The sequence below is a fragment of the Tarenaya hassleriana genome, unplaced genomic scaffold, assembly GCF_000463585.1.
Source record: "Tarenaya hassleriana unplaced genomic scaffold, ASM46358v1 Cleome5, whole genome shotgun sequence".
In the NCBI taxonomy this organism is placed as follows: domain Eukaryota; kingdom Viridiplantae; phylum Streptophyta; class Magnoliopsida; order Brassicales; family Cleomaceae; genus Tarenaya; species Tarenaya hassleriana.
The window spans coordinates 5,072,522-5,098,114 of NW_010967707.1; the positions used below are offsets into that span (position 1 = coordinate 5,072,522).

The 25,593-nt window shown below is 41.7% G+C and overlaps 8 protein-coding genes across 10 annotated transcripts in view; 5 read left to right on the forward strand and 3 right to left on the reverse strand.

The window, feature by feature from the left end:
* LOC104827460 (protein trichome birefringence-like 3) overlaps positions 1-1,758 on the reverse strand; it is a 2,055-nt gene extending 297 nt beyond the window's left edge. The window contains exons 1-7 of the mRNA XM_010560630.1: positions 1,632-1,758; positions 1,447-1,456; positions 1,116-1,394; positions 809-980; positions 484-683; positions 247-405; positions 3-144 (exon numbers count right to left, since the gene is read on the reverse strand). Coding sequence (XP_010558932.1) covers positions 3-144; positions 247-405; positions 484-683; positions 809-980; positions 1,116-1,394; positions 1,447-1,456; positions 1,632-1,758 — 1,089 coding nt within the window. The remainder of the gene's footprint in view (positions 1-2; positions 145-246; positions 406-483; positions 684-808; positions 981-1,115; positions 1,395-1,446; positions 1,457-1,631) is intronic.
* A 1,373-nt stretch (positions 1,759-3,131) lies between these two features.
* LOC104827051 (dnaJ homolog subfamily B member 13-like) lies at positions 3,132-6,047 on the reverse strand. The gene is made up of 3 exons (XM_010560074.2): positions 5,314-6,047; positions 4,579-4,967; positions 3,132-3,813 (listed from the first exon to the last, which is right to left on the reverse strand). Exons 1-3 carry the CDS (start codon positions 5,653-5,655, stop codon positions 3,375-3,377), a joined length of 1,170 nt encoding a protein of 389 aa, XP_010558376.1. The 5' UTR covers positions 5,656-6,047; the 3' UTR covers positions 3,132-3,374.
* Positions 6,048-6,196: 149 nt separating this feature from the next.
* LOC104827052 (pyridoxal 5'-phosphate synthase subunit PDX1.3) lies at positions 6,197-7,522 on the reverse strand. The gene has a single exon (XM_010560075.1). The coding sequence runs from the start codon at positions 7,350-7,352 to the stop codon at positions 6,423-6,425; it is 930 nt and encodes a 309-aa protein (XP_010558377.1). The 5' UTR covers positions 7,353-7,522; the 3' UTR covers positions 6,197-6,422.
* A 271-nt stretch (positions 7,523-7,793) lies between these two features.
* LOC104827053 (thylakoid ADP,ATP carrier protein, chloroplastic) lies at positions 7,794-10,974 on the forward strand. Its single transcript, XM_010560076.2, has 11 exons — positions 7,794-8,346; positions 8,870-8,926; positions 9,001-9,063; positions 9,181-9,237; positions 9,333-9,416; positions 9,543-9,611; positions 9,700-9,812; positions 9,918-10,087; positions 10,180-10,258; positions 10,557-10,718; positions 10,805-10,974. Exons 1-10 carry the CDS (start codon positions 7,909-7,911, stop codon positions 10,678-10,680), a joined length of 1,254 nt encoding a protein of 417 aa, XP_010558378.1. The 5' UTR covers positions 7,794-7,908; the 3' UTR covers positions 10,681-10,718; positions 10,805-10,974.
* A 2,090-nt stretch (positions 10,975-13,064) lies between these two features.
* LOC104827054 lies at positions 13,065-15,973 on the forward strand. Of its 3 annotated transcripts, none has more exons than XR_773869.2 (6): positions 13,065-13,600; positions 14,320-14,470; positions 14,591-14,657; positions 14,856-15,090; positions 15,221-15,297; positions 15,538-15,628. XR_773869.2 is itself a non-coding variant. In XM_010560078.2 (6 exons), exons 3-6 carry the CDS (start codon positions 14,363-14,365, stop codon positions 15,746-15,748), a joined length of 621 nt encoding a protein of 206 aa, XP_010558380.1. In that variant the 5' UTR covers positions 13,091-13,600; positions 14,033-14,084; positions 14,320-14,362; the 3' UTR covers positions 15,749-15,973. The 3 variants fall into 3 exon arrangements, 2 of the variants coding, with proteins under 2 accessions (XP_010558380.1, XP_010558379.1); XM_010560078.2 differs by lacking the exon at positions 15,221-15,297 and adding an exon at positions 14,033-14,084 and having other exon boundaries at positions 13,091-13,600; positions 15,538-15,973; XM_010560077.2 differs by lacking the exon at positions 15,221-15,297 and having other exon boundaries at positions 13,091-13,600; positions 15,538-15,973.
* Positions 15,974-16,318: 345 nt separating this feature from the next.
* On the forward strand, positions 16,319-17,452 carry LOC104827056 (chlorophyll a-b binding protein CP29.1, chloroplastic). The gene is made up of 2 exons (XM_010560079.2): positions 16,319-16,910; positions 17,015-17,452. Exons 1-2 carry the CDS (start codon positions 16,410-16,412, stop codon positions 17,372-17,374), a joined length of 861 nt encoding a protein of 286 aa, XP_010558381.1. The 5' UTR covers positions 16,319-16,409; the 3' UTR covers positions 17,375-17,452.
* A 558-nt stretch (positions 17,453-18,010) lies between these two features.
* LOC104827057 lies at positions 18,011-19,488 on the forward strand. Its single transcript, XM_010560080.2, has 6 exons — positions 18,011-18,100; positions 18,235-18,457; positions 18,576-18,717; positions 18,804-18,905; positions 18,986-19,062; positions 19,176-19,488. The coding sequence occupies exons 1-6, from the start codon at positions 18,089-18,091 to the stop codon at positions 19,283-19,285; spliced, it is 666 nt and encodes a 221-aa protein (XP_010558382.1). The 5' UTR covers positions 18,011-18,088; the 3' UTR covers positions 19,286-19,488.
* A 2,553-nt stretch (positions 19,489-22,041) lies between these two features.
* LOC104827058 (uncharacterized protein At5g01610-like) lies at positions 22,042-23,660 on the forward strand. Its single transcript, XM_010560082.1, has 3 exons — positions 22,042-22,231; positions 22,997-23,051; positions 23,149-23,660. The coding sequence occupies exons 1-3, from the start codon at positions 22,145-22,147 to the stop codon at positions 23,517-23,519; spliced, it is 513 nt and encodes a 170-aa protein (XP_010558384.1). The 5' UTR covers positions 22,042-22,144; the 3' UTR covers positions 23,520-23,660.
* Positions 23,661-25,593: the final 1,933 nt, after the last annotated feature.

Genomic DNA, 25,593 nt, shown 5'->3' on the forward strand with positions numbered 1-25,593 from the left:
ACGTGGCTCTTCATCCTCTTCCCGACGCTCGACACCACTTCCATCATCGCCTTGTTTGATCCACTTCCCCAGTAGTTGCGCTCCCTTACGGGCTCCGTCTCGTTGTAACACTTCGTGCCGTTTTGCTTCCCCCAGTCCGCACTCCTTGTCGGGTAGGAAAGTACTTTTCAATTCGATTGAAATTTCGATAGACTATATAATTCATTTTTTAAAAAAATGAAGTAAAAAAAGGAGAGTGGAAGGAACCTGGAATGAGTAGGAGACATGGAGGTGAAGAAGACTCTGGTCTTGGTGGGGTCAACGGTGGAGTCAACCCAGTTGGCCCATGTCTTCAACCCCAGCCGGTAAGCCATGGGCCCATCCAGCGCCTCCGCTCCCTCTTCTCCGTTTGCAAACGAACCCCATCTGCTTATACAACACACCCCCATTTCGTATACGTATATATATGTATATATATGTGAATATGTTGATGATAATACTTACAGAGCCTTGATCTTGAAGCCGGTCATCCACCAGACATAAGTGTTGAAGACGAGAATATCAGCTTCTTCCCAGTACTTGGATCTCTCTTCAAGAGAATCCACCTTCACGATTCTCTTCTGCAGGTCCACGATCACTGGTTCATCTGTGTTTGATTCCACTATATACGGTGCCCAGTAGAATTCGATGCTCGCATTGTATTCCTAAAGATGCAAATCGCCGAAATGAAATTATAAACGACGAAATCTGAGCTGCATATGCCATGTATACTGGTTGCTTGTCACCCAAGCAACAATGCTTTTGTGTTGTATGTCTAACCGATACAAACCTCAGCTCTGAAAACAGAGTATATTTTGTGTCTTTTAATTGACTTTTTCCCCCCGGGAATGACGGAATTCACCAAACACACGAAGGATTCCCACTGGCTTCGTTGAAGTGAATCTCCCACGAAAAGCAGCCGCTTTCCTCGGAGCTTATTCAATGCTAACTTCGGACCGAATCTGTTCATAATTCAGAAACATCGTCAAAGCTTGTCTCAAAAACATGAATCTCACAGTCTTTCATCGCTCTCCATACAAAAAATCGAAGTTCCCGGTAGCGATATACAACACATGGGTGTGTATCTATGTATATACCGGGGAAGAGTACAGCCATCAGGCCACCATTCCCAACGTAGATAATCGGTATCAGGCCGGCCATTTTTGAGGCAAGTGAACTGGCGGTCGATGTACGGACAGGATTCGTCGGTGTAGAGAGGTTCGACCGAACGGTTGTAAACCCATTTCCCGACCGTGACGTCGCACTCTTCGTCAAACTCGAACCTGTCGTCCACAAGTTCTGGGTCCACCGAGGTTTCTTCTTTTGCAAGCTTCTCCACTGTTCCGAATGAAAAAGAAGAAGAAGGAAAGATTCGTCTCAGACTTCGTTTGATCAGAGATCATTTGTTTCACTGTAGAAGAAGGACACAGATCAAAGACAGAGAGATTAACAATGTCTTTTCCGCCTGCACTTACTAGATTCAGACCGAAAACCTTCTCTTCTTGAACTGACCTTGAACTTGAAAGAAGAAGAAGAAGAAGAAGAAGAAGAAGAAGAAGAAGAAGAAGAAGAAGAAGAAGAAGAAGAAGAAGAAGAAGAAGAAGAAGAAGAAGAAGAAGAAGAAGAAGAAGAAGAAGAAGAAAGCAGACTGATTCTCTGAGTGTGAAAGAGCAAAAGTAACAAGAATCCGCACAAAAACACGACGGAGAGAGGAACCCTAATTCCTCGGCAAGGAGCCATTCTCGCAGCACCCTAATGTGTCCGTACAGAAAGCACCTCGGTTTATATCATCAGGACAGACGGGTGCTTTTGCATATGGTGTATGCCGCAATTTGATGTTAAAATAATATTTTTAATTCGTTTTCAAAATTGGTCATTATTAATTTTAAGAGTACATTCTTTACATATTAGTTAGCATTTAGGATTTTTTTTTTACATTTTTGTTAACTGATTTCTTACTTTTCAATACAGATCTAAAAACAAATCCAAAAAATTCATTATATAAACACAAATATTAATCAATTTTTTAATAGATAGATATCATTATTTTCCAAGGTATTATGTATTTTGTTAATATATTAAATTGCATTTTGATTTTAAAATATGATTATTTTTTCTATTATATTTTAAAATTTACATTTATAACAAAAAAATTAAATGTAATCCTAATATATTTTATGTAAAATCCAAAACTTTTCGAATTAAATTTTAGGGAAATTTGCAATAACGTACAAAAAAAAATGTATTTCCATTCTATATTTCTATTATTACAACTTTTGTATTCTATATTTTTTTAAATTAAAATGACTATTATATCATTCTATTATTACAACCTACAAATTATTGCCGCAGTTTACTGTTATAGAAATTTATCAAACATTTTGTGTGTAGAAAAGAACATGATCATATAAATATCACAGAAAAAAAATCAATCAAAAGAGTATTTGAAGAGATGAAATAAACTGTAACAAATAGAGGAGATATAAAAAATGTTGGAGAAAATAGAAAGACAAATCTCAAAATGCACCGGTTTATGAAAGACAGATTATCACATAATCATAGAGGGATAGAGATGAGAAGATATGATCCAACCAGTAGAAGGATCGAAAGATAAATGGTAATTGTTTTAGAAATAACACGGAACTATAATATGCAAATATTGTTTTTGTGTAAGATATTTTGTAAATTTTGTTTTTGTTTGGTACATTTTGCCAATTTCCCTTAAATTTTATATATTCTAAAAAAATATTTAATTAATAAGATGGTTGTGGTGGGGTGCGTTATTTTACTAAATCTAATTGGCATGCATGTGGGGAGTGTGGATTTGAGTAGGAGTGAAGTTAAAGGCATATTTGGATGTCTTAACGTCCATCTTTTTTAAAAACGAAAATGGTATGGAGAGAGATTAGGGAAAGTTTGTATATAAACAATATTATGGAAAGTTAGTAGTATTTAGAAATTTATTAAATATTTTGATCAAATGGGTAGGCCGAGTAGCCACATATTAACGGCCTTCCAAATTGGCCCGACAACAATACATTTTTATTAAGAGATTCATGCATTTCCCATTTTCCATTTCCGACCATATAATGCTTGGCCCCGTGTCTTCTACCTGAACCGGAAGGTTTGGAAATTTTCTAACCGAGCCAGAGCGTGAAGGGAAAATCTCTGTAAAATACAGAAGCAAGCAAGCAGATATGCCTCTTTTGCCAGATTCAAGAAAACAATAACAGTTCCTACAGCCAAACCCAGTTGCTCTTCTCTCTCTGCGCCTAAGCCAACTGACCAAAAAACCGAAATCAATCTCTCTGCCGAGAGACTGAATCTGTTATTAACTCAGATCCAATCCCGGGCGGCTACGGCGTTAACAGCCGTTTGATTCCTGTTCTCTGCTCACCCGTTAACCTCGACGGGAACTTGATGCTGAATTTGATTCTCAAGTTCCCTTTTTTCGATGGGTCCTTTGGAATTGGCATGCCTTCCCCCTTCACCACCTCTTCATACGAAGGGCTGATCACGCTGTTGACAGGTATCGTCAGTGTTCTTCCGTCCAGTGTCGTGACCTGGACCGTGTAGTCAGTGAGGGCCTCGGCCAGAGAGATCTTCTGTGTGACAACGAGGTCGTTCCCATCTCGTTTGAACACAGCATGTGGCTTCTCGTCTATGATGAAGATGAGATCAGACGGTATGATTCCCCTCTGCTCGTTTCCTTTCTCCGGGAACGTTACCTTCGTCCCTTTCTTCCACCCGGGCTTGATTTCTATCGTCAATATCTCTTCGACTGTCGTGGGTCTCCTGCAATGGCGGAAATGGTGTCATTGTTAATATGCTGCATTATGGATTAAGTGTAGATAGAAACATTCTCAGACATACTCACCAGTTCTTCACAGTGATCACTCTGAACACAGGTAGACAGACACCTCAACTATTCATGATTCAGGGAGACAGTTTCTTTAGAAACCAGAATCAAAGAGTCTATTAGCTAAGCCGATTGTCAACCTTGATTTTTACAGAGCTTAAGATTGATGATTAACAAGGGAAGCATGTCCTAGTAAGTTATCAGCCTCTACATACTACAAGTTTATATACTCTCCGAATACCTAATCTCCAGAGCTGAGATATTAATACATTTGGCCACAGAGACCAGAGGCTCCAGCCAGAGCGGCTTGGCCCATCACCCACAACGGTCAGACACAGCCGTTCATGTGGGAGAGAGAGAGAATGGTGAAAGTTGGACACTCGATTATCCGGTGGTCTGATTCTTTCATCATGTTCCCATTGTGCATTTTCTTGAACATCCAATGGCGATCAAGTGGTCAGGGCAGACATGGGACCGGACAGAAGTCTCTAACGGGTCGCATAACTATGCTGCTTCACCATAAACTATCAGAAGGCTCAACAATATTAAAGCAGAACCTAGCCGAGCCCTAGCCAGTGCCACTGCCATTTCTATAGAATATAAAGCCAAGACACGACCTAAAAGTTGCTAAATTCGGGTAATTCCACTAGAATGTAAAGCTCAGGGAGGATCTAAAAAAGCTCAAAGGAAATGGAACTTACCCACTAGAATTGATGACATCCCGTGAAATCTTCATCTTCTTGGTGATTCCCTTGTACAGATCCTCCAAGCTACAAGGCAACTGCCTCTCTATCGGCGCAGCTTTTCTCGGCGCATTGGAGGCTTCACCGGCCGAACACCTGAACGGCGCAAAGATATCGTCGCCGAAACGAAACCCGGACGGGCCGGAGCGGGAGTCGCCGCCACCCATGCCGAAGGGCCGTGAGAAACCGAAGAACTCGGAGAAGATGTCGTCGGCGTTTCTGGGGTTGAACCGAAACGACGTCGGACCGTCAGAAAAGACGCCGGCGTCGGGAGGCGGCGCCTGATTCTTCAGCCCTTCTTCTCCGTACTGATCGTAGATTGCTCGTTTTTGGGAATCGCTCAGAACCTTTCGTTTCGCCAAACGACAGATAGCAACCGAATGAATCCAACGACATGAACATCTTTTTTTCCAGTTCGTCAAAAAGTGGATTAAAGGTTACATTTTTTTTTTCCCGGAAACGGTGAAAAGGTCTTCGATTTAGGAAAAAAACATCATCGAATTGAAAAAGTTCGGAATCGCTCGAACGGAAGCTCTCCAAACATATGTAAGGTTGTCCGAAAAAGGGTTAACTTGGAATTTTTTTTTAAAAAAAGTCGCTTTCTCCCGAAAAAACACACACACACGAATTGCGAAAACCGAAAACGAGCTTTGTTACGAAAAGGAAAGCTTTGAGTTGGTCAGAAGGTATTACATCGTAAGCTTCAGAGATCTGCTTGAATTTGGCCTCGGCTTCTTTCTTGTTGTTAGGGTTCTTGTCGGGATGCCATTTCATGGCGAGTTTACGATAAGCTTTCTTCAAATCTTCGTCTTTTGCGCTGCGATCCACCTGAAGGACCTTGTAGTAATCCACCCCCATAGCTAAAGCTGCTGCTTCTTTGATCTCTTCTTCGTCGCCGTGCCCTCTCCCTCCCTGTCCCTGAATCTTCAATGGAAACTCAGCTGCACCAGGAGCTGGTTTTGCCAGACCGGTACTGATTGTGGATTCGTTCGAACCGAATCTTGTGGGCTCAAATGTTATATTGTCCGTACACATTTACAGGCCCAGCTCAGTACATTTTAAAATTTTAAGTGGTTTATATGATGCAGAAATTATTGCACTTTGGTAACGCCATTGAAGAACTGGATCCACCATGGGGAACAAATTCCAAATATCTCTAGCATAATAAAAAAAAAACTTGTTATAATTGTAAATATGTAATCCATCTCTCTGTCAATAAGGCCGATTGTGGTCATTGGATTTGATTATCCTGTCCTAAAACACATCTAACATCTCATAATCGGTTTCTCAAAACCAGTTTAGAAGCATACATAATTGGCTGAAGAACCCACTTTCCCAATTGGAACAAATAATGAAAAGTCTCCAAATCCGTTCTGTTGAGGGCAACCCCCAAAAAATAGACCTTTAAAAGATGATGTTTTCTCTGTCGTTCACCCGACATGAGAGCATGATACCATCTTTGATAATTTTATCCCCAAAACAAAACCAGGTTACTGACCCGTGCTTGCCAGAGATCCATGGATCATCACCATACATTTGCTTGCCGGAGGGGCATATCACTCCAATACAATACCTCTCATCATCAAATGGGCAATTATTATCATTGAAGACATGTTCTAGCAAATGGAGGATACGTTGCTGATGAAACAGAGTTTCAGCACGACCAAACACTTTGAAACAATTCGGAAAACCCAATGTAAGACGCTAACAAATCTATCATCTTTTTTTTTTTTGACGACACTAAATTCAATTTATAGAGATGAGAGAGATCGAGAACGCCGAACCATATGGAATCTGAACCCTCACTCGGAGCGCTTAGCGAACCTCTCCACCTTGTCGTCGTTCAAATTGATCCCAACCATGGCCTCTCCGAGCCCACAGCTCACCTCAGCCAGCATCTCCGGGTCGCTGTAGTGCGTCACGGCCTGCACGATGGCCCTGGCTCGACGTGCCGGGTCACCGCTCTTGAAGATACCCGACCCCACGAAGACACCGTCGCAACCCAGCTGCATCATGAGCGCCGCGTCGGCCGGGGTGGCCACACCGCCGGCGGCGAACTGCACGACGGGGAGACGGCCGAGCTGCTTGGTCTGCATCACCAGATCGTACGGAGCGGCGATCTTCTTGGCGAAAGTGAACACCTCGTCGTCATCCATGTTTCGCAAAACCCTAATGTCCCCCATTACGGATCTAACATGCCTCACCGCCTCCACGATGTTCCCCGTCCCGGCCTCTCCCTTGGTCCTGATCATGGCGGCGCCTTCCCGAATCCTCCTCAGGGCCTCGCCGAGATTCCGGCAACCACAGACGAAAGGGATCCGGAAATTGTGCTTGTTGATGTGGTTGTCCTCGTCGGCCAGAGTCAGAACCTCGCTCTCGTCGACGTAATCGATTCCAATGGCTTCGAGGATCTGAGCCTCGACGAAATGGCCGATCCGCGCCTTGGCCATGACGGGAATCGTGACTGCCTGCTTGATCTCCTTAATGAGCTGAGGATCGCTCATGCGAGCGACACCGCCTTGCGCTCGAATGTCCGCCGGGACGCGCTCGAGCGCCATGACAGCGCAAGCGCCGGCTTCCTCAGCGATGCGAGCCTGCTCGGGTGTGACGACGTCCATGATTACACCGCCTCGGAGCATCTGCGCTAGACCCACCTTCACGGAGAACGGCGACTTCTTCGCCTCCGTAATCGCGCCATTTCCGTACACTGCCACGACGCCGGTTCCTTCCATTGCTGCACTCAGAGAGATCGAGGGTCGAGAGAGAGAGAGAGAAGGGATTGGAGGAGAGATTTCTGACCAGTCCTCGTCTATCTGCAAAATGCTTTATAGCGAGCGGTGGCGGTGCGAGGAGGAGGGTTTTGCTTTAATTTCTCGATTTCATTTTACTGGGGAAAAAAGAGTGGTGGTGTTTACGATTACGTTTGAACGGTCAACGACACAAATGTTAAATGTTTTTTAGTCTCATGATCTTTGTTTTCTGTTAATTATCCTCTGATTTATTTTTTCCCCTTTTTGCTTGGCCCAATGGCCGATAGGGCTCACCTCTTCAGTATTGGGCACAAAAAATAGTAAAGCCCGTTGGGCCTCCGACTAATTTGCTCTTGTAGGCCCTACTTGGAACAAAACTGAATATTACTGAAATGCCATTCCAGGTTCCGATTTATATTTTGGGCCCAGTCATTTTGCTCTCTGAAGTTGCTGCGCTCTGCGTCTGAGGAATCCGGAAGTCGGGCAAACTCTCCTACACTTCGTCCTGAATTCGATTTTCTTTTTACAAAAATCCGCCATGGGAGACGGCCATTCCCAGCTTCAATTCCACAGTATCCCGTCGCTCAGGACCTCCGATTTTGCGCTCATGGAAGAATACACATGGCCAATGGAGAAGAATTCGCGGTTGTATCGACAGAGATGGAGCAGGGACAGCGGCGTTGGTGGTGGAGTTTTCGCCAATTTCGCGTCCGTTTCGGTGTCGGAGAGGAGAATCCGAAAGGGATTTAATCCTAACGGAGGTTTCGCGGCGGTGACGGTGGCGGAGAAGGCGGAGAGGAAGGAGGCGGAGGAGGAGGAGGATTCCGCACCTTCTCCGGCGCAGCTGTTGAAGCATCCACTCGCGCTGTTGTCGTATGTTCCGAAGGACGCGGCGATATTTGCTGCCGGAGCGATCGCCGGAGCCGCCGCGAAGACCGTGACGGCTCCTCTTGACCGCATCAAGCTCCTTATGCAGGTGGCTCTCTCCCTCCTCAACTACTTAAATGTTTTCCACACGTGTTTTTGTTTTTTTTCCTTAGTTTTTTTTAAAATTTTAACGTTGGTGGGGCTCGGACTTTACAACATGGCAAAACGGTGTCGTCTTCTTCAGCGGTCGCTGTTTCTGACTATTCTTGCTTTGCTTTTGTTCTTCTCTTTTTTTTGACCAATATATAATTTAACGAGTAAATGGATTACCACCTTCATCACTGTTCTTTTAAAAAAAAGCCCTTTTTTGTAAATAAAATATAAATAAGTCCTTTTTTTTTTGGTAATGTAAATAAGTCCTTTTTCACTGTTGATAAACAGAAAATACTTGCATCATGTTCATGCTTGGAAACAGTGTATCCCTGTACGTATATATGATTTTGCCAATGTAACGGCAAAGTCAAATCCTTTCATGCGAATGGATTGTCCATTGATTGCTGAGTACACGTCTTCTTGCTTGAGATCAACGTTTCTTGGCTCTCTATGTCTAAACGAAGTCTTGTTTATTGTAGACCCATGGAGTTCGAGCTGGGCAACAAACTGCTAAGAAGGCTATTGGTTTCATAGAGGTATAATTCAATTTTGTTGTCAGAACTCAAAAGCATTGGTTGCTCTTAATATCTTCTGTCTGACACTCTTACAGGCAATTTCTCTGATCGCAAAAGAGGAAGGGGTTAAAGGGTATTGGAAAGGCAACATGCCTCAGGTACCTGCAATTTTTCATCCCTCTTAAAACTTTCCGGACATCTGTTACATCCATGTTGGAACATTTCCTAGTACTATGAGTTCGTTTACTCACTAAACTCGCCTGAAAATGTTCCAGGTGATAAGGATCATACCCTATAGTGCCGTCCAGTTGTTTGCATATGAAACTTACAAGGTAAAGCTTTTGCATCCGATTATCGCTTTTGTCTGAAGATCACCAACCCGTCTGATCAAAGCTCTTTTGACTTACCCTTTGTGTTTGTGCTTTAGAGATTATTCAGGGGAAAGGATGGTGAACTTTCTGTTATTGGAAGGCTTGCCGCAGGTGCTTGTGCTGGCATGACATCCACTTTTGTAAGTGATGTAGTTCAATGGTCATTTTTTGAAGTTTCTTTTTTCTCTCCTTAGTTTGTATGCTACTTGTAAATTTCTCTAGTCTAAGGGAAATCTTAATGCATCTGTTGTTTTCCTCTTCTGCAGATTACATACCCTTTGGATGTCCTGAGATTACGGTTAGCTGTTGAGCCAGGGTATCGAACCATGTCCCAGGTATGTATGTTCATCTGATAACATATCAGATTTCTCTTCCATGAATTATTTTATTTACAGGTTACAGTATTTGACATTATGCCTCTAGGTTGCGATGGCCATGCTGCGAGAGGAAGGACTTGCATCCTTTTACTATGGTCTTGGGCCTTCGCTTTTGGGTATAGCGCCTTATATCGCTGTCAACTTCTGCGTTTTCGACTTGTAAGTCCGTTAACACACCCGGTCTCAGGAAAATAGTTTTACAAATAATGTAAAATATAAGTTAAATTGCCTTAATGTTTTTTTCCCCATTCTTATTTATCTCAGGGTAAAGAAGTCTTTGCCAGAGAAGTATCAGCAAAAGACACAATCGTCTCTGTTAACGGCAATAATCTCGGCTGCTGTTGCCACCGTTACGTGCTACCCATTGGATACTGTTAGAAGACAAATGCAAATAAGGGGCACGCCATACAAGTCAGTGTTAGAAGCGTTCCCAGGTGAATTTTCCGTATATGTTTACGTACCGCACCTTCTTCACTGAATTTCTGAATCGGAACTTGTTGTGACCAGTTTATCCTTAATGTTACAGGAATCATAGAGCGTGATGGTGTTATTGGATTGTATAGGGGTTTTGTGCCCAATGCGCTGAAAAACATGCCGAATAGCAGGTCTGTACACAATTATACCGCTCAGATTTCATTCTCGAAGCCATGTAGGGCCAATTAGAGAGTCATCTAGATTTGGTGTGATACAAACATCGGATATAGATTTGATCCCGTCAAGTGCAAACAACTTCTTAGGACTATATCATCTAATGGCCAAAGGTCCTAGATTTACAAAAACTATAGGTCCAATAATTCAGTCGGCAAAAGATTTGTGAGATTGTTACACAAGATTATTTCTCCTGTTGATTTCTTAACATGGAGCTAAACCTCTAGCTAACGGACTATCTTCTTCTCGATGCAGTATAAGGCTTACCACATTCGACCTTGTGAAAAAGCTCGTTGCGGCAAGTGAGATAGAGTTTCAGAGGATCATGGAGGAAAACCGCAAGAAAGCTTCCCCTACCACTGCTGATGATCAGACCTGAAGAAATCCTTTTCATCGTTGACTCAAAATTCCGAGAAGGTCATATCCACTCTATATTCCGCGCCTTATATACCATTTTTATTGAGTTGAACGTAACAGATGTATCCCCCCTTATCCTTTTACAGACGAACATTGTTCCTGAATCCATGTCTAAGTTATCGTTTCCGGCTGTAATAATGCGTAAAAGAGTCGAGTTTCCCAAGAGGTTGGCCACATTTCGGGGCGTTCCGGCTCTTTCTTGTACTCAAAGTGTATCTTGGTTTGATTATACAATAAAACTGCATTCTCTTCTATCTCCTGCTCTTATACTTAAGGTTATGCTACCGAGACTTGAAAATGCAGTATCTTCTAACATGATTTTGGTACTCATATTCTGATTTAAGATGCAGAACTTCTGTAGCTTAAACTGCGAGCGAGCACACTGAGGATTTTCCGAATCTTCATTAACGGGGGCTCTGGTTAAAGTTGGTTTTAGAAAATCAGGTTAAGAAGAAAAAGGGAGAGGGGCTCTGAACACGGCAACTTTTGGACGGCGGAGGCACTGCAGGAAGACGAATCGGGCGAAACTATTTGGCGGGTGAGGGAACGAAAGAAGCTGAAGAATGCTGACTTAGCTTGATTACTCCGGTGAACCATAAATCCTAAACATCTTCGGAGTTTTCGCTATCATGTTTTGCTTTCTACGATTTCCGGAGAATGGCTGTCAGTCAGCTGAAACTTTTGCCGTCTCGAGTACTAGTGCAGCCGTGCTGCTATACTCCATCCGATGTTCGTGAAGAAGAAGAAGAAGAGGTAGGTAAAGGATTCTCTTTGCATTTTTTTTCCTTGTATGATTCTGTTTGGTTCCCGGGAAAACCAGAAAGAAAATGGTGGAACAGATCTGTTTCCAAGATTTTTCTCACTAGATAGATTTTCAGTAAGCTCTTCTTTACTCTTCCGTGTCTGCAGATGAAAACTCTCACTCAAGATATACAGAAAAAAGAGCAGCATTTTCATCACGAAGTCTCGTGAAAAAACAACTGAGGTAAAACATTTTTTTATAGAATCGAATGAACGGTTCTCGAACCGAACCAAATTCGATAAAAACCAAGCTAAAATTTGAATTATCCACTAAATATTAAGGTTTGATACTTATTTAGTATTTATATAATGACATCGAATCGAATCGACACTAAAATTGAATCTAATCGGTTAATATTTTGTTCAGATTTGGTACAATTTTTGTAAATCCGAAAATATCGTTTTCGTACGGAATCAAAAACCGAAACCGAAATGCCGACCGTGTTGTATGTTGTACCTCTCTTTTTTCTTTTTGGGTTGACATTAGGGGTGGTCATTTCGGTTATTAACCGAACCAAACCGAATAAAAGCGGTTCGGTTCGGTTCGGTTATTTGTTTAATAACCGAATGGCTAAGGAAGTTGAATAACCGTTCGGATTCGGTTCGGTTCGGTTAATAACCGGATAACCACGGTTAACCGAACGGTTATTAGAGTTTTTTATAATATTTTAATTTTTACCCTTATTATTATTAGTGCTATTTTTTTTTAGTTCATTTGTACCTTATGTGTTTCACTTAATAAACCATAAAATTTAATATTTTAAATTTTTAACCTAATTATTGAAGTTTTTGTAGGTTTTTTTTAACTATTTTGGGGGATTAATTATTTTATGAGTTTATTTGGATAGATATTTTGAAGTTTGTATAGAATTAATATTCTTTTTTTTTTAAAATATATTATAACCGAACCGAACCGATCTAAAACCGAACCGAATAAACCGAAAAATTTAATGGTTTGGTTATAATTTTATTATGCAAAAACCGGACCGGACCGAACCGAAACCGAACCGAATCGAATAAATCTATATAACCCGTTTGGGTATGGTTTTTTGTAACCGAAATAACCGAATCGAAAACTGAACCGAAACCCGAAATGTCCACCCCTACTTGACATCGAGGGAAAGGAAAATGGCGGGATTGCAAAAAGTGATGTTGTGGCCTTTCGTGGGTGGTTCGTTGGTTTTGTGCTTATTAATTTGGATTAGTGGTTGTGTCCGTCATTATCACCAATAATATCCAATGATGGCCTACTTTCATTATTATAATATTATTATATACTTATCTTTATTATTATACTATTCTCTTGCCTTATCCATATTCTTTTTTAACAACCAATCTATTTTTATTAAATATTAAAAAATCAGTTTCTAACATTAATAGTTTTTGAAATTTTAAGATTACAATGCGACGACAAATTAAAATCTGATTAAGTCACCACGAGCAAAAGCACTGTGCATGTTAAATTATTAATTTTAAAATTTATTTACATTACTTGAAATGTATGTAATGATCATGTGTTGGTGGTGCACCCCCATCGTAACAAAGGAAAACTGAAAGCTTGGTTACTGGGTCCCATGCCTCCTGTCTGACGCCACGTGTCTCCTTTCTCTGATATCCACGCCGCTGTCGTCTGCTGTATCCTCCATGAAGGGCAGTGACACTCGTCACATCACCGGTAACAGGTTTTTAGAGTCTCTTTTTTGTTTGGTGGAGCCACGTAATTTTAAAGCATATCCATGGGCGTTTCCGTCATTTCATATTTCCCAAACAAATCTTTCCGTGGTTTTAGATGCTCGTATCGGCGTTACGTGTTCTGTACGCGAAATCAGAAATTCACTCTCTCTCCCTCTCTAGTTAAGTGAGAAAATTTTCCAAGGAAATTGGAGAGGGCGTGGGCGTTTCGTGTGGTTAATGTTGATTTTGGGCAAGCGGTGATGGCGTTGGAACAAGGATTAAGGTTTTAGGGTTTAGGAATTTGCTGCTTGGTTGATGGGAATTGTCGCGGGCGAAGGAAAAATGCGGAAATCGTTCAAGGATTCGCTCAAGGCTCTTGAAGCTGATATCCAGTTTGCCAACACCATGTATCCTTCTCTCTCTCTCTCTCTCTCTATGCATATATAATCTACACTACACACACACACACGTTTACGTTTTAGCTGATTTTTCGTTCGTCTGAGGTTTGCTGATCAGAAAGATCGTCATTTCATTGTGTAGTCGGCGGTGGATCCTATAATTTCATGTCACTGAGTTTGATTTTGTTTTTTCGAAGATCGTAAATACTGCGACTGTCTGTTGGTTAAATCGCTGTGGTTTTTGTTTTCGTGGGTTGGATTGAAATTGATAGTATACTTTTGTGAAATTTTGATTTGATTGTTCATGGTCGAAGCTTCAATTTCAATACAATCTTGATTCTTGGTATGTTGAAGGATCATAGTCTTCATGCTGATCGTACTTGTGAGTCTGATCTGTCTGGGGATGTGTAGTTATTTCCTAGATGTGTTCTGGTTTTGCAGAATGGGTTGGAAGTACGTCACTCAGTCCATTGCGTTACGCAACCCGTTTCAGGTTATTACGTCATTAAACTATGTAATCTTGAGAAACCCAGACGCTAACCCTAAACCATGAGGAACCAAAAACAAAGAAGATACATTTCATGGGGAATAGGCTTTTGCTCAAATCAAATCTTCACTGGTTTAGTCTTAAATTACCCTTTGATGTGAACCATCGGTTTATTTTCGTGAATATGCTTCCGTTGCACGATGGAATCGAGAGATAAATTAACTGTGTTTGATATGTGAAGGGCGTCCGAGTATCCGGACGAGTACGATGGTGCGTGCCTACAGATGAGATTGACCTACAGTCCAGTTGCTCATCTCTTCTTCTTCCTGCTTCAGTGGACTGATTGTCATTTCGCTGGTGCTTTGGGATTGCTTAGAATCCTTATCTATAAGGTGATCTTTTTTGGTACTGTGTCCTCTCTCCTTTGGATTGTCTCTTTTCGGGACAAGTTAGTCACTTGAGTGCAAATGTATGACCGCCGGATAGTTTTTTTTTTGTTTTTGTTTCGACAGGCATATGTGGATGGAAATACGACAATGTTGCTGCACGAAAGGAGAGCTAGTATAAAAGAATTCTATGGCATGTGTTTACATAACTGATCATTTTGTGTACAATTATAAATCTGAGTTGCCCTCAAAGTCGAGCCCAAGGAATCCGCTTAGTGGTCACTTGATTATCTAATTATGGGTGTTCATTCATTCATGAAGAATCAAATCTAGTTTCTTTTTTCTCAATTGCCGTTTGATTATCTAATTACGGCTGTTTATTCATGGGCAGAGGTGATATTTCCGTCATTGTTGCAACTTCATAGAGGGATCACTGATGTGGAAGAAAGGAAACAGAGGGAGATATGTGACAAGAGATACAGAAGGGAGGACGGAACAGACAAGGGGAAAGTGTCGGAGATTGATGTGGAGAGGGAAGAAGAGTGCGGTATTTGCTTGGAGGTGCGAAGCAAGGTGGTTCTTCCCACTTGCAACCACTCCATGTGTATGAAATGCTACAGAAACTGGTATGCCCTCTCTACGTTTTGCAATCACATTGCATTTCTCACTTTCAATCCAAACATTTTGGGATTAATGGGCTGCCAAGATTAGTCGTACTCGTTGTATTTATTCTAAGAACCAGAGGTTTGACTCTAGTCAATGCTGGAGAATGTGAGGGCTGAGACAAATGTGTGTGCGGTGGCTTATTGGGGTTTCGGTTCTTCCATATCCGGGTTCGTCTATTTCGTTTTTAGAAAAATGACAAACCATTTGATTTTAACACCGAATTCAATTCAGTTTCGGGTTTTCTCGATAAAATAGTCATTTTTTTCAAAGAAAGTTTCGGTTATTTTTAATTTATTTCGGATTGTTTCTTGTTTTGGGGAAAGCATGACCATTCGTTTTTTATACCGGATTCGGTTCGGTTATAGTTATATATTATTCGGTTCAGATGGGTTTGATCCCGTGGACAGGTGTGGTAGGTCGGAGTCGTGCCCGTTCTGCAGGGGGAGCTTGAAAAGGGTGAAATCGGGTGACCTGTGGATATACACAGCCACGACGGAGATCGTGGAGTTGCCGGCCATCTACAGGGAGAACCTGAAGAGGCTGTTAATGTACATCGATAAGTTGCCTCTCGTTTTCCCTCACCAAAGTCTCGTCTCTTATGATCCCCTCCCTCCCTGACTGTCCTCTTCTCCACTGCATTCATCACTCTCCTTTTTCTCTTATTTGTGTCATTTTGTATATATAGTTTGTGTGTTTCTCTCTCTCTCTAGCCCTTTTTTTAACCAATTTCCTCACGAAGACATTGGTTTCTTTCTCCACCTCATTTGGATTTGTATATAATGATTATGCCAAACTTCAAGACTTGTGTAATTCAATATTTACACTTGTTGATTTTATTGTATCCGTTGGTTTTTCCACTTTACAAGGATAAAATTGTTCGACTGCAGTGAGGTTTCATAAACATTTTTGTTTGGACAGTGTGTTATGTCGTGACGTGTAGTGTATCGCCACGTGGCATGTCCGTCTTTTCTCAGGTGGGCCCGGAATTCCACAAGCCAATGAGGCAGTGCTCGTCATCCGAAAGAAGAACAAAGACATCACTAGATAAGGCGAAGATAAGATCGATAGTTTCTCCACCGTCAGATGGATACGCTCCTCCATCCAACGGTCGCGAATCAACCTCCGTAGATCGCATGTTCCATCTTTTAACCCAAAATATCATCTCCCAAGATCGCGACAATCAGGACAACGCAAACACCCTCTTTTATCCCCCAAGAGAAGGCCCTCAAAACTCAAAGGCACACAAAGAAGCCGAGATCTCAAAGGCAAGCCCTAAGAGATGGCCGCCACTTCCGCCGCCGCTTCCTCTTTCATGGGAACTCGGGTGGTTCCTGACTTCCAGTCCGGTTCTTCCCGGTTCACCGCCCGGTTCGGTTTTGGAACTAAGAAATCGGCCGCACCCAAGAAGAAATCCAAACCGATCGGTACGGACAGGCCGCTTTGGTACCCAGGAGCCAAAGCCCCCGAGTGGCTCGACGGTTCGTTGGTGGGAGACTACGGGTTCGATCCATTCGGTCTGGGTAAACCGGCGGAGTACCTGCAGTTCGATTACGATGGGTTGGACCAGAACCTGGCGAAGAACCTGGCGGGGGACGTGATAGGAACACGAACGGAGGACGCGGACGTGAAATCAACACCGTTTCAGCCGTACAGTGAAGTGTTCGGGCTTCAGAGGTTCAGGGAGTGTGAGCTGATCCACGGTCGGTGGGCGATGTTGGCCACTCTCGGCGCTCTCTCCGTCGAGTGGCTCACCGGTGTCACTTGGCAAGACGCCGGCAAGGTACCCAATCCACCCTTTTTTCATTTTCCTTTTACTTGATCATGGATCTCAAAGACATGGCTTGAACCCATGATTTGGAATGGGGAACGTGGAATGCATAATAGGTGGAGCTGGTGGAAGGGTCGTCGTATCTGGGACAGCCATTGCCGTTCTCGATCTCGACACTGATATGGATAGAGGTGTTGGTGATTGGATACATAGAGTTTCAACGCAACTCGGAGCTTGACCCGGAGAAGCGTCTATACCCAGGAGGGAAGTTCTTCGACCCGCTAGGGTTAGCAGCTGACCCGGAGAAGAAGGCGCAGCTCCAGCTGGCTGAGATCAAACACGCTCGTCTGGCGATGGTGGCCTTCTTAGGGTTCGCTGTCCAGGCAGCCGCCACCGGAAAGGGCCCACTCGACAACTGGGCCACTCACCTCAGCGACCCACTCCACACCACCATCATTGACACCTTCACCTCTTGATTGTATGTTTGTGATGGCTGTTCTTCATGTTCTACTCGTTTTGTATAAACTGAATCAACAATTCACGGTTTCTCTACCTGTGCCCAACTGCATGTGTTCATCGTTTGCGATTAAACCCTAATTTAGAAAAAAAAAAAAAAAAAAAAACCGTTATTAAACCCGGATTATTCTGATATATAACTTGGTTTTTTTCCCAACCTCTATAGATTGGAGTTTACATAAAATTTATTGTTTGTTTAATAAAAATTGATTATCGTCAATATGGTTTCTATGGGCTGGTCAAAGAGACGCCTTCTTGGTTTGGACCTCGTATTGGGCTTTAATGTGACGTCCACAAGATCCGACATAGTGAACCCATTTTCATGTTTTCTTTGTTCCCAAATGTCGCAACGGTAAGAAAGCATATACTCAAGAAAATAAAAGCATAGACTCGTCTCGGGCACATTCATTCATGTCATGTGCTTGACAATTTATAGAGAGAGAGAGATTTTCAGTACGACGACGATGAATTAAAAAAGTTAATGGGCTTGTCATAAATACCCATTTCATATAACTGGGCTGGGCCCAAATTCAGTTGAAATTCGGCCTACCAAATCGCTTTAAATTTTATAATTCCCGATTTCCCCCCGCGCTCTCTCTCTCTCTCTCTCTCGGTTTTTCCTTTTTGATTTCGAATTTTCCTTGCACTTCCTTCGAGTTGAGCAAGGGGTCAAGATGGCGAACCAGGTGCTTCGCGTTACGTTTTTGTAACCGCTATCCTCCATTTCGTAACTGTTGTCCTGTCGGAAAGATCGGTTTTTACGTGCTTTCTTTCTGGTTTGTGATTGAATTTGAGCCCTCTGATAATCTGAAATTCCTAGGGTTTAGGAGCAGACCAAAGGACTGATCTTCTCCCCGAGTCAGAGATGGAGAATACGTCAAAAAATTTCGATCTGGAGGTATTGATGTCTTATGGGGACGACCTAATCGAAGTTTTAAGTGATAAGAAGGGATTTGATGTCTTGGCGCAAAGTTTCGACCATTTGAAAGCCATCCAGTTCTCTTGCGACGAGGATTTCAACGAGATTCGGCGATCTATCGAACGTCAGAAACACATCTCTCACTCCATGACGAAATAGTTTCTATTTCGCCAAACGTTGACAGGATCCGTGAGATTTGTCGATATGTTCTAAATTGAGTGGCAATTTCGGTGTTTCCACAGACTGTCAGAAGAAACTCGATGCTTGCCATAAAAAGGCAGAGGAGGCGAATTCTGGCATTACGTCGGACGATGAACTCGAGGGTCTTCAGAAAGAGCTAGATGAAGAGCTGGAGCGAGAACGCCTGCTGAAGGAGGATCTTAGATACGTATAATTTGACCGTGTGATTTGTCATTTTCTATTGGTTCAATGAGATGATGTTCTCCTTGTTCTTTGGTTTACGTCAACACAGCCATTTCAGATGAAATCAACGAGCTGAATTGTCACAGAGCGCTGGTTGACGAGCAGAGACTGGCTTTAAAGAGAAAACAGCAAGATGACACTAGAATGGAGTAAGATCCACAAACTCAATTCTTTCTTTGTGCGAAGATGGTGTTGGCTTTTTCTGATTATATTTGTTCTCTATCTGCAGGAAAATGCTTTCACTGTATGCTTCTATAACAAAAGTCATACCAAATTTTGACGACGACGCATCAAAAATCTCAGGCTGTATCCTATTCAATTTCCCTCTACCTTTGTTTAATTTCCAGTGTTCAGTCTTATTCCATGCTTACAATCGGTAATCGATGTCATGCAATCTCCTTGACTCGAGTCTACAACAGACATTGTCGATCAGGATAAAAGGGTAATGGAGAAGTTTGAATTTGGTCAGACCAAGATGACTGCCTTTGAAGCGTGTAACAGTGTTTGGGAAATTATAAACAAACTATAGATAGTGATTCCTTCTTGCCTCCAGTTCTTTGGTTTGGCATATGAGCCTGCTCTCTCTTGTTCTTGCTTGGTCTGAATCTCGGACATCAATCCTGGTTGCCATCCAAGACCCTTTTGTCCACCACTATTTAAATGTCACAATCTTTATTTTATAGGTAGTATGAGTGACATTTGCCTTTATCAGATAGGCAAGAGCTTGGTATCGCTTTGTGATGAAACTGTGAAATTTCTTCTGTTGATGTAACACTAGCACCTTATTTATATATGAATATTTCTCTGCAGAAGTGTCCCCTATACTGTTTTTTCAGTTGTATTCTTTACAAGTTGTAGCTTCTAAAATCTTCAAAATCTTGGCCTAACTCTTGGCTTTTGAAAAACAATGTTGCGGACTAGTCTTCTTGTCCAGAATTATGGAAGCCAGTTTCTGGTTTACAAACTTGGAAGAGAGGCAATGCAAAAAAGAGCAGACTTTCACAGGTATGCAGTCTATAGATTTCAAACATTACAATATTATTGAATCTTTCAGGGATTTGGGGATTTTGATCTCAAATCTTGGTTAATGGGATAGTGAACTAGATAGTTATCACTGAATTTCTCCACTCTACTGTTGATGTTAAAGATCATGCAAGCTTTTTGGTATTTGGTCCCCTCCGTAAGCGTTGCAGGCATACTCCATAATGTTCTGGTAATCCTGTACATAAAACTCAGAAAGAAAATAAAACCCGGAACAGTTGCTATAACTAATTTAGTCGACCAACCTTTTGAAGTGGTTGATTATTCTCCACAACCAATGGCACATATTGATGGTAAAATAGGTTCAGAGATTTCTTGGCATTTCTCTATTCGATCTGCACATTGCATGGAAACTTCCAGTTTCATAATTTTTTTGTCAATCCAGTTTAATATGTTTTACCCATTAACAAATGCCAAAAACTTGATTAACCGGATTTCCGTATCCTTTATGCTGTCAATTTGTGCTCTGCCCAATTCTGCCATATCTAAAGGATTAATCCATTCGTTGAGCTTGTTCTCCAGGGGTAGAGATGTTCAGTGCATTTGAATGTTTCTCCTGCAAGAGAGATCTGCATAGCATAACCATGTCATCAGCGCTCAATGCTTATCGGAGATTATTCTTACGGTAACTAATCTACTCTTGTTCTATAAATTTTCAAGTGGATTCTGTGACTTTGCACGGATGCTTCAATAGGTTTTCTATATAGGATTACCATCTCAGGGTATGTGTTTGTTGCACAAGCATGTATATATTTAGAGCACACTTGGCTTCTCCATGCTTAAATGATGCAAAACTTATCGTTTAGTAAATGAAGCAAAACATGTGTGTTTGCGTAGTAGAGCTGGCTTTATTTGTTCTTGGTCAATGTTTCTGTCGAGTCCTGGAAGCAGCCTCTTGCAGAATATTCTACGAGACAATACACTCTTGTGGTGAGACCCTTTCTCGTAACCCGCTCAACGAGATGCTTTGTTTCGGTCGGTGATGATGTGTAGAATTTGGATTGTACCCAGGCAAGAGCTGGGCAAAGTAATGCTCTGGGGCATGGAGCAGAAAGCCGCGGGGTCAGATCAGCAATGGCGGTTCCCAAAATTAAGCATTTTTTTGTTACAATAACCGTTGTTGATGTATCTATTGGAAGAAAAAAAAATCAAGTCTGCCAACATAACATATTATTAAGTAACGAACCCTAGTCTACATCGACCTCTGGACTGATGATCTCCATTTTGGTTGCAGAAAGTGGTGCAATTTGTACGGTCGGTACCTGTCAGAGAGAATCTCAGACGATTGATTGATACGAGAGAACATCATGTTGTTTCTGTCTTCTGTCTGAAACAACGTAAGTGAATGCGAGCTTTTTCATTGCCAAAAACGTCTTTTGTTGAACTAATTCTTATATTAGCCCTAGAAAAAAAATCTATCAAAATTCCACTGCCTAATGTTCATCTCGCCTGATGTTAGAGAGATATATGCTCTCGTTTCGGCTGAAAGGCGGGGTGTCAATCGGACCGGCCCAAACCCGCACTCGGTCCAAAAGTTTTGTACTCGGACTCAGGACGGCCCAATTTTTTCGGTCCTATGTGACGAAACCTGAAGTTCGGTCTTATATATTTCGGGCTTGGATCGGAATAGCCGGTTTGCATAATTTCCTTTGTAAATGTTATTTTTTTCTTTTTTTTTAAATATCGGATTTTTGGACAAGTACGAATCGAGTCCGAAATCCGCTAATTTTTAGGTTGGGTCGGACCGGACTTTGAAGCTCGGACATAAATTGATACCCCTGCTGAAAGGTACATATTTTTCTCACCAAAGTGCCTATACACTCGTATACACTCGTATTGTACGTCCGTATTCATGTAACATCGTATGTTGTACTCTGCCTCTCTTTTTTGCATTGATTTTTAGCTTTTATATTGGATTTTTTTCCAATTTAAAAGCATACAACGAAAAAAGTTTTAGCAAACGATAAAAAATATATATGAAAAAAAGTTGAAACACACGCGCATGAAGAGCGCGTGAGAGTCACCTCCCGAAAATCCCTGGAACGAAACGTGCTAAATCCATAAAATAGCAAAGCTAGGCGCGTGAACTTTTTTTTCTTTCATGGAAAGAGCTCCAAGGGCCGAATATTAGCAGTTTGGGCCTTATAGAGTAACATATTGGCCCATTAACCACACTGCAATTTCTTTTTCTTTTCTTTTTTTATTCTTTTGTTTTTTCGATTCAAATCTTCGTATGGGAAGAAAACCGCTTACAATTTTTTCCCTGTAAAACGTACCTCTCACTCTCAGGCGATTTAGAAAACAAATTCTCTCTTGGATCTCTGCGGGGGAGAGAGAGAGAGAGAGAATGAATCAAATTTTCAGCAAGGTCGGATCGTATTGGATCGGCCAGAAGGCGAACAAGCAGCTCGACTCCGTCGCTGACGATATCAACGTATTCTCTCTACTCTTCTCTCTTCTCGATATTTATAATTGTCTGATCGATCCATCTTTTTCCTTGTTTATTCGATTTCCGATCCCGATTCTGATCCGTAATTTCGAGAATTCCGATTCATCGATCCATGTTTTTTGTGCCTTCTCCGTCTCATTGCGCATTTTAATCCCATGGATGGTGGATAATCTCGTTTGATTGCGTTACCGAAAGCGTAATTGCATTCGAGCTCTGTCGTGATTTTGGTGTGATCAATGTCTCTTCATTGGTTTGCGTCGGAATTTATTGAATTTCTGCCAATGGTGTGTGGCTTATTGTGGTGGTTTTATAGGTGAAGAGACCATGGAAAGAACGCCATTACATGTATTAGGACCTTTTCAAAGTCTGGAATTCTCTGTTTATTTGATACATTGCATTATATAGATTATTAGCGTTTTGTTCTTGGCTATCGCCTGTGTGCGTTACCATTTCTTCCAATCTGGTCTTGAGGGCTGGAATCTAATTTATAGTATGTCTTCTCTTGGTGCTGTTACTGTGTAATGCTATTCGTCCTTGTCAGAACGATACTAACGGAATGCCGCAAGTTGTAGTCTCTTGATTTTTTTTTGTCAAATTGAGGAAGTAGTTTCCACTGTGTTTCCCCTGAGAAATATCTGATTTTTGGTTGATGATGCCCGAATCCGCTGAACAGTTTTAACTCAAAATGTGCATTGACAATCTCGTGTTATATGTATCACCATTGATTTACCGTGATATCTTTCTTCGTAGTCACTGTCAACGAGCATCGAAGGAGGAGCGAAATGGTTGGTCAACAAAATCAAAGGTTTGTTTTACTTGTGCTGCTTTACAATGTGTACAGCTATGGCCAAATCAATTGCCAACTTCAATTTGCAAAAGTTCTGTTTCTTTCTTGTAACCAGGTAAAGTGCAGAAACCTTTGGCCGAGCTACTAAAGGAGTACGGCTTCCCAGTCGGTATCTTCCCTCGTGATGCAACCAACTATGAGTTCGACGAACAGACTGGAAAACTAATAGTTTTCATTCCAACAATCTGTGAAGTTGGCTACAAAGACTCATCTGTCCTGCGGTTCAACACAACCGTCACTGGGTATCTCGAGAAAGGGAAGCTATCAGATGTGGAAGGGATGAAGACAAAGGTAGTGATATGGGTCAAAGTGACTTGTATCTCTGCGGATGCATCAAAGGTCCATTTCACAGCCGGGATGAAGAAAAGCAGAAGCCGAGAGGCTTACGAGGTTCTAAGAGATGGCAGCGAGGTCACTAAATTCTAGCACTTCCCAGATTCTTTGATCTCTTGTTAATCTGTATTCTTACATGGGTTTGAAGATGCAAGTGGAAGAGATTTGTTCTGTCTTGTAATTACTTGTTCTCGCTGGTCTTTATATAATAAAGTCATGGTAACTTCATTTTCATGATAGTATTCACAAATGAGAAACTAACGTGCGTGGAAAAGAGGCCTCTCGATGATATTCACTCGCACAAGTATATATGCACGCTCATGGCTTTTTCTTTTTTCTTTTTGTATTTGATTTCTGTCCAATTGAAATGGGTATGAGATAACCGTCAAAAATAAACGAGAAAATATATGCTTGGGTAACGAGAAAAAAGGAAATGAAAACGTTAAAACATACGCGCACTAATAGCGCGTGAGAGTCACCGCCCGAAAATCCCTGGGTTATAACCCACCGAAAAGCGGTAAATTTATAAAATAGTAAAATTAGGCGCGTGACCTTGTTTTCTTCAGTATGGGAACTGACTCAAGGGCCGAATATAAACTATTTGGGCCTTAAATATTGACGTAGCGGCCCATTAACCATGCATTGCTTTTTCTTTTTCTTTTTTTTCAAATCTTCCTCTCGGAAGATAATTTCTTCCCTGGAAAATCTGCGCCTCTCAGGCTTTACTTGATTGAAAAAAATATCACCCAGATCCCCGAGAGAAAGAGAGAGAGAGGATGATATATTGAACAATGTCGGATCGGATAGGCCAGACCGCGAACAAGCAACTTGACTCCGTGGGTGACGATATGAACGCGTTCCCTCAACTCTTCTTTGTTATGGAGCTTCACAAGCGTTGATAGCTCCTTCTTTCACGGAGTGGTCGTAACATTGTAAATGGATCCTGACGGAATCGACGGCGTGAGGAAGAAGACCATGCACGAGGGCCGAGGCTACTACATTTCCTCCTGCTCGGGTTTCTGAATGGACCATATTCATATATGGGTTATCGACGTTCGATCAGAGATGGGCATATAGTATTGTATGACTGAGCTTGCGGGCCATGGTTCGTAAGGGTCAAAATTACGTACCCATATATTTGGTTCGTAAGTTATGTGATGCATAGGGTTTCGTCAAACGAGAACGAAAATAAAATGGACAATTGATATGAATATCTGTCGATCATAAAAACATCGCCATTTTTCACACCCAGAATTGATAATCCCTGTTTACCAAAAGCAAAATCCTAAACCCAAAGGCAAATCAATCAGAACTTGGCCCCAAGCAGGGGTGGGCAAAAATACCCGAATTTCGGGTATCCGTCTCGACCCGAAGGTCGGATATCCGAATTTCGGGTATCTGCAGCACAATGAGATAGAGATCGGGTTTTAGTATGTTTAAAATCCGAAATTCGGGTTCGGATTCGGATTTGTATTTTTGGATCGGGTAATTATCCGCATAGTTAAAAAATAAGTAATATACTATTAAATTATTACAAAATTACAAATATATCTATCAATATTTAATTGTTTTTATATTTATTTATACAAAAAAACTGTCATTTTATAATTTAATTAGTTTTAGTATAAATATTTATCATTAATTTGATAATTTATTTGTATAAAATATATAAATTTGAGAGTTTATAATTAAAATTTGTATAAACCCATCGGATTCGGGTATCCGCAGATATCCGAAAATTGTCTCACAGATAATATGAGATAATATAGTTCGGATATCCAGAGATTCGGGTACGAGTTCAGGTTTTGAAATGAATAACGCGTCAGGTTCGGTAACCCTAAAAATCCTTGATACCTGAGCCGTGGCCACCCTAGTCCCAATTGCCTGGCAAATTCTTTATCAGAGTTGTTGTATAACCGGGAGAATTTGTCGTGGAAGCAGAAGAACTACTAAAACTTCGCGAAACCATCACAGGGGTTTATGCACAAAGAACGGGCAAACCTAAGGGGCATGGAGTTGAGGTGAGGCCGGTGTCCAGGAGGGAAATCAGTACGGTTAATCTCATGGGAGAGGACGATGAGAGAGAGAGAGAGAGGGGGGGGGGGGGACCAAGTCCAATAACGATAATAACTGCCCCTCGCAGATTTTACTCCTTGGAAAGCAAGGC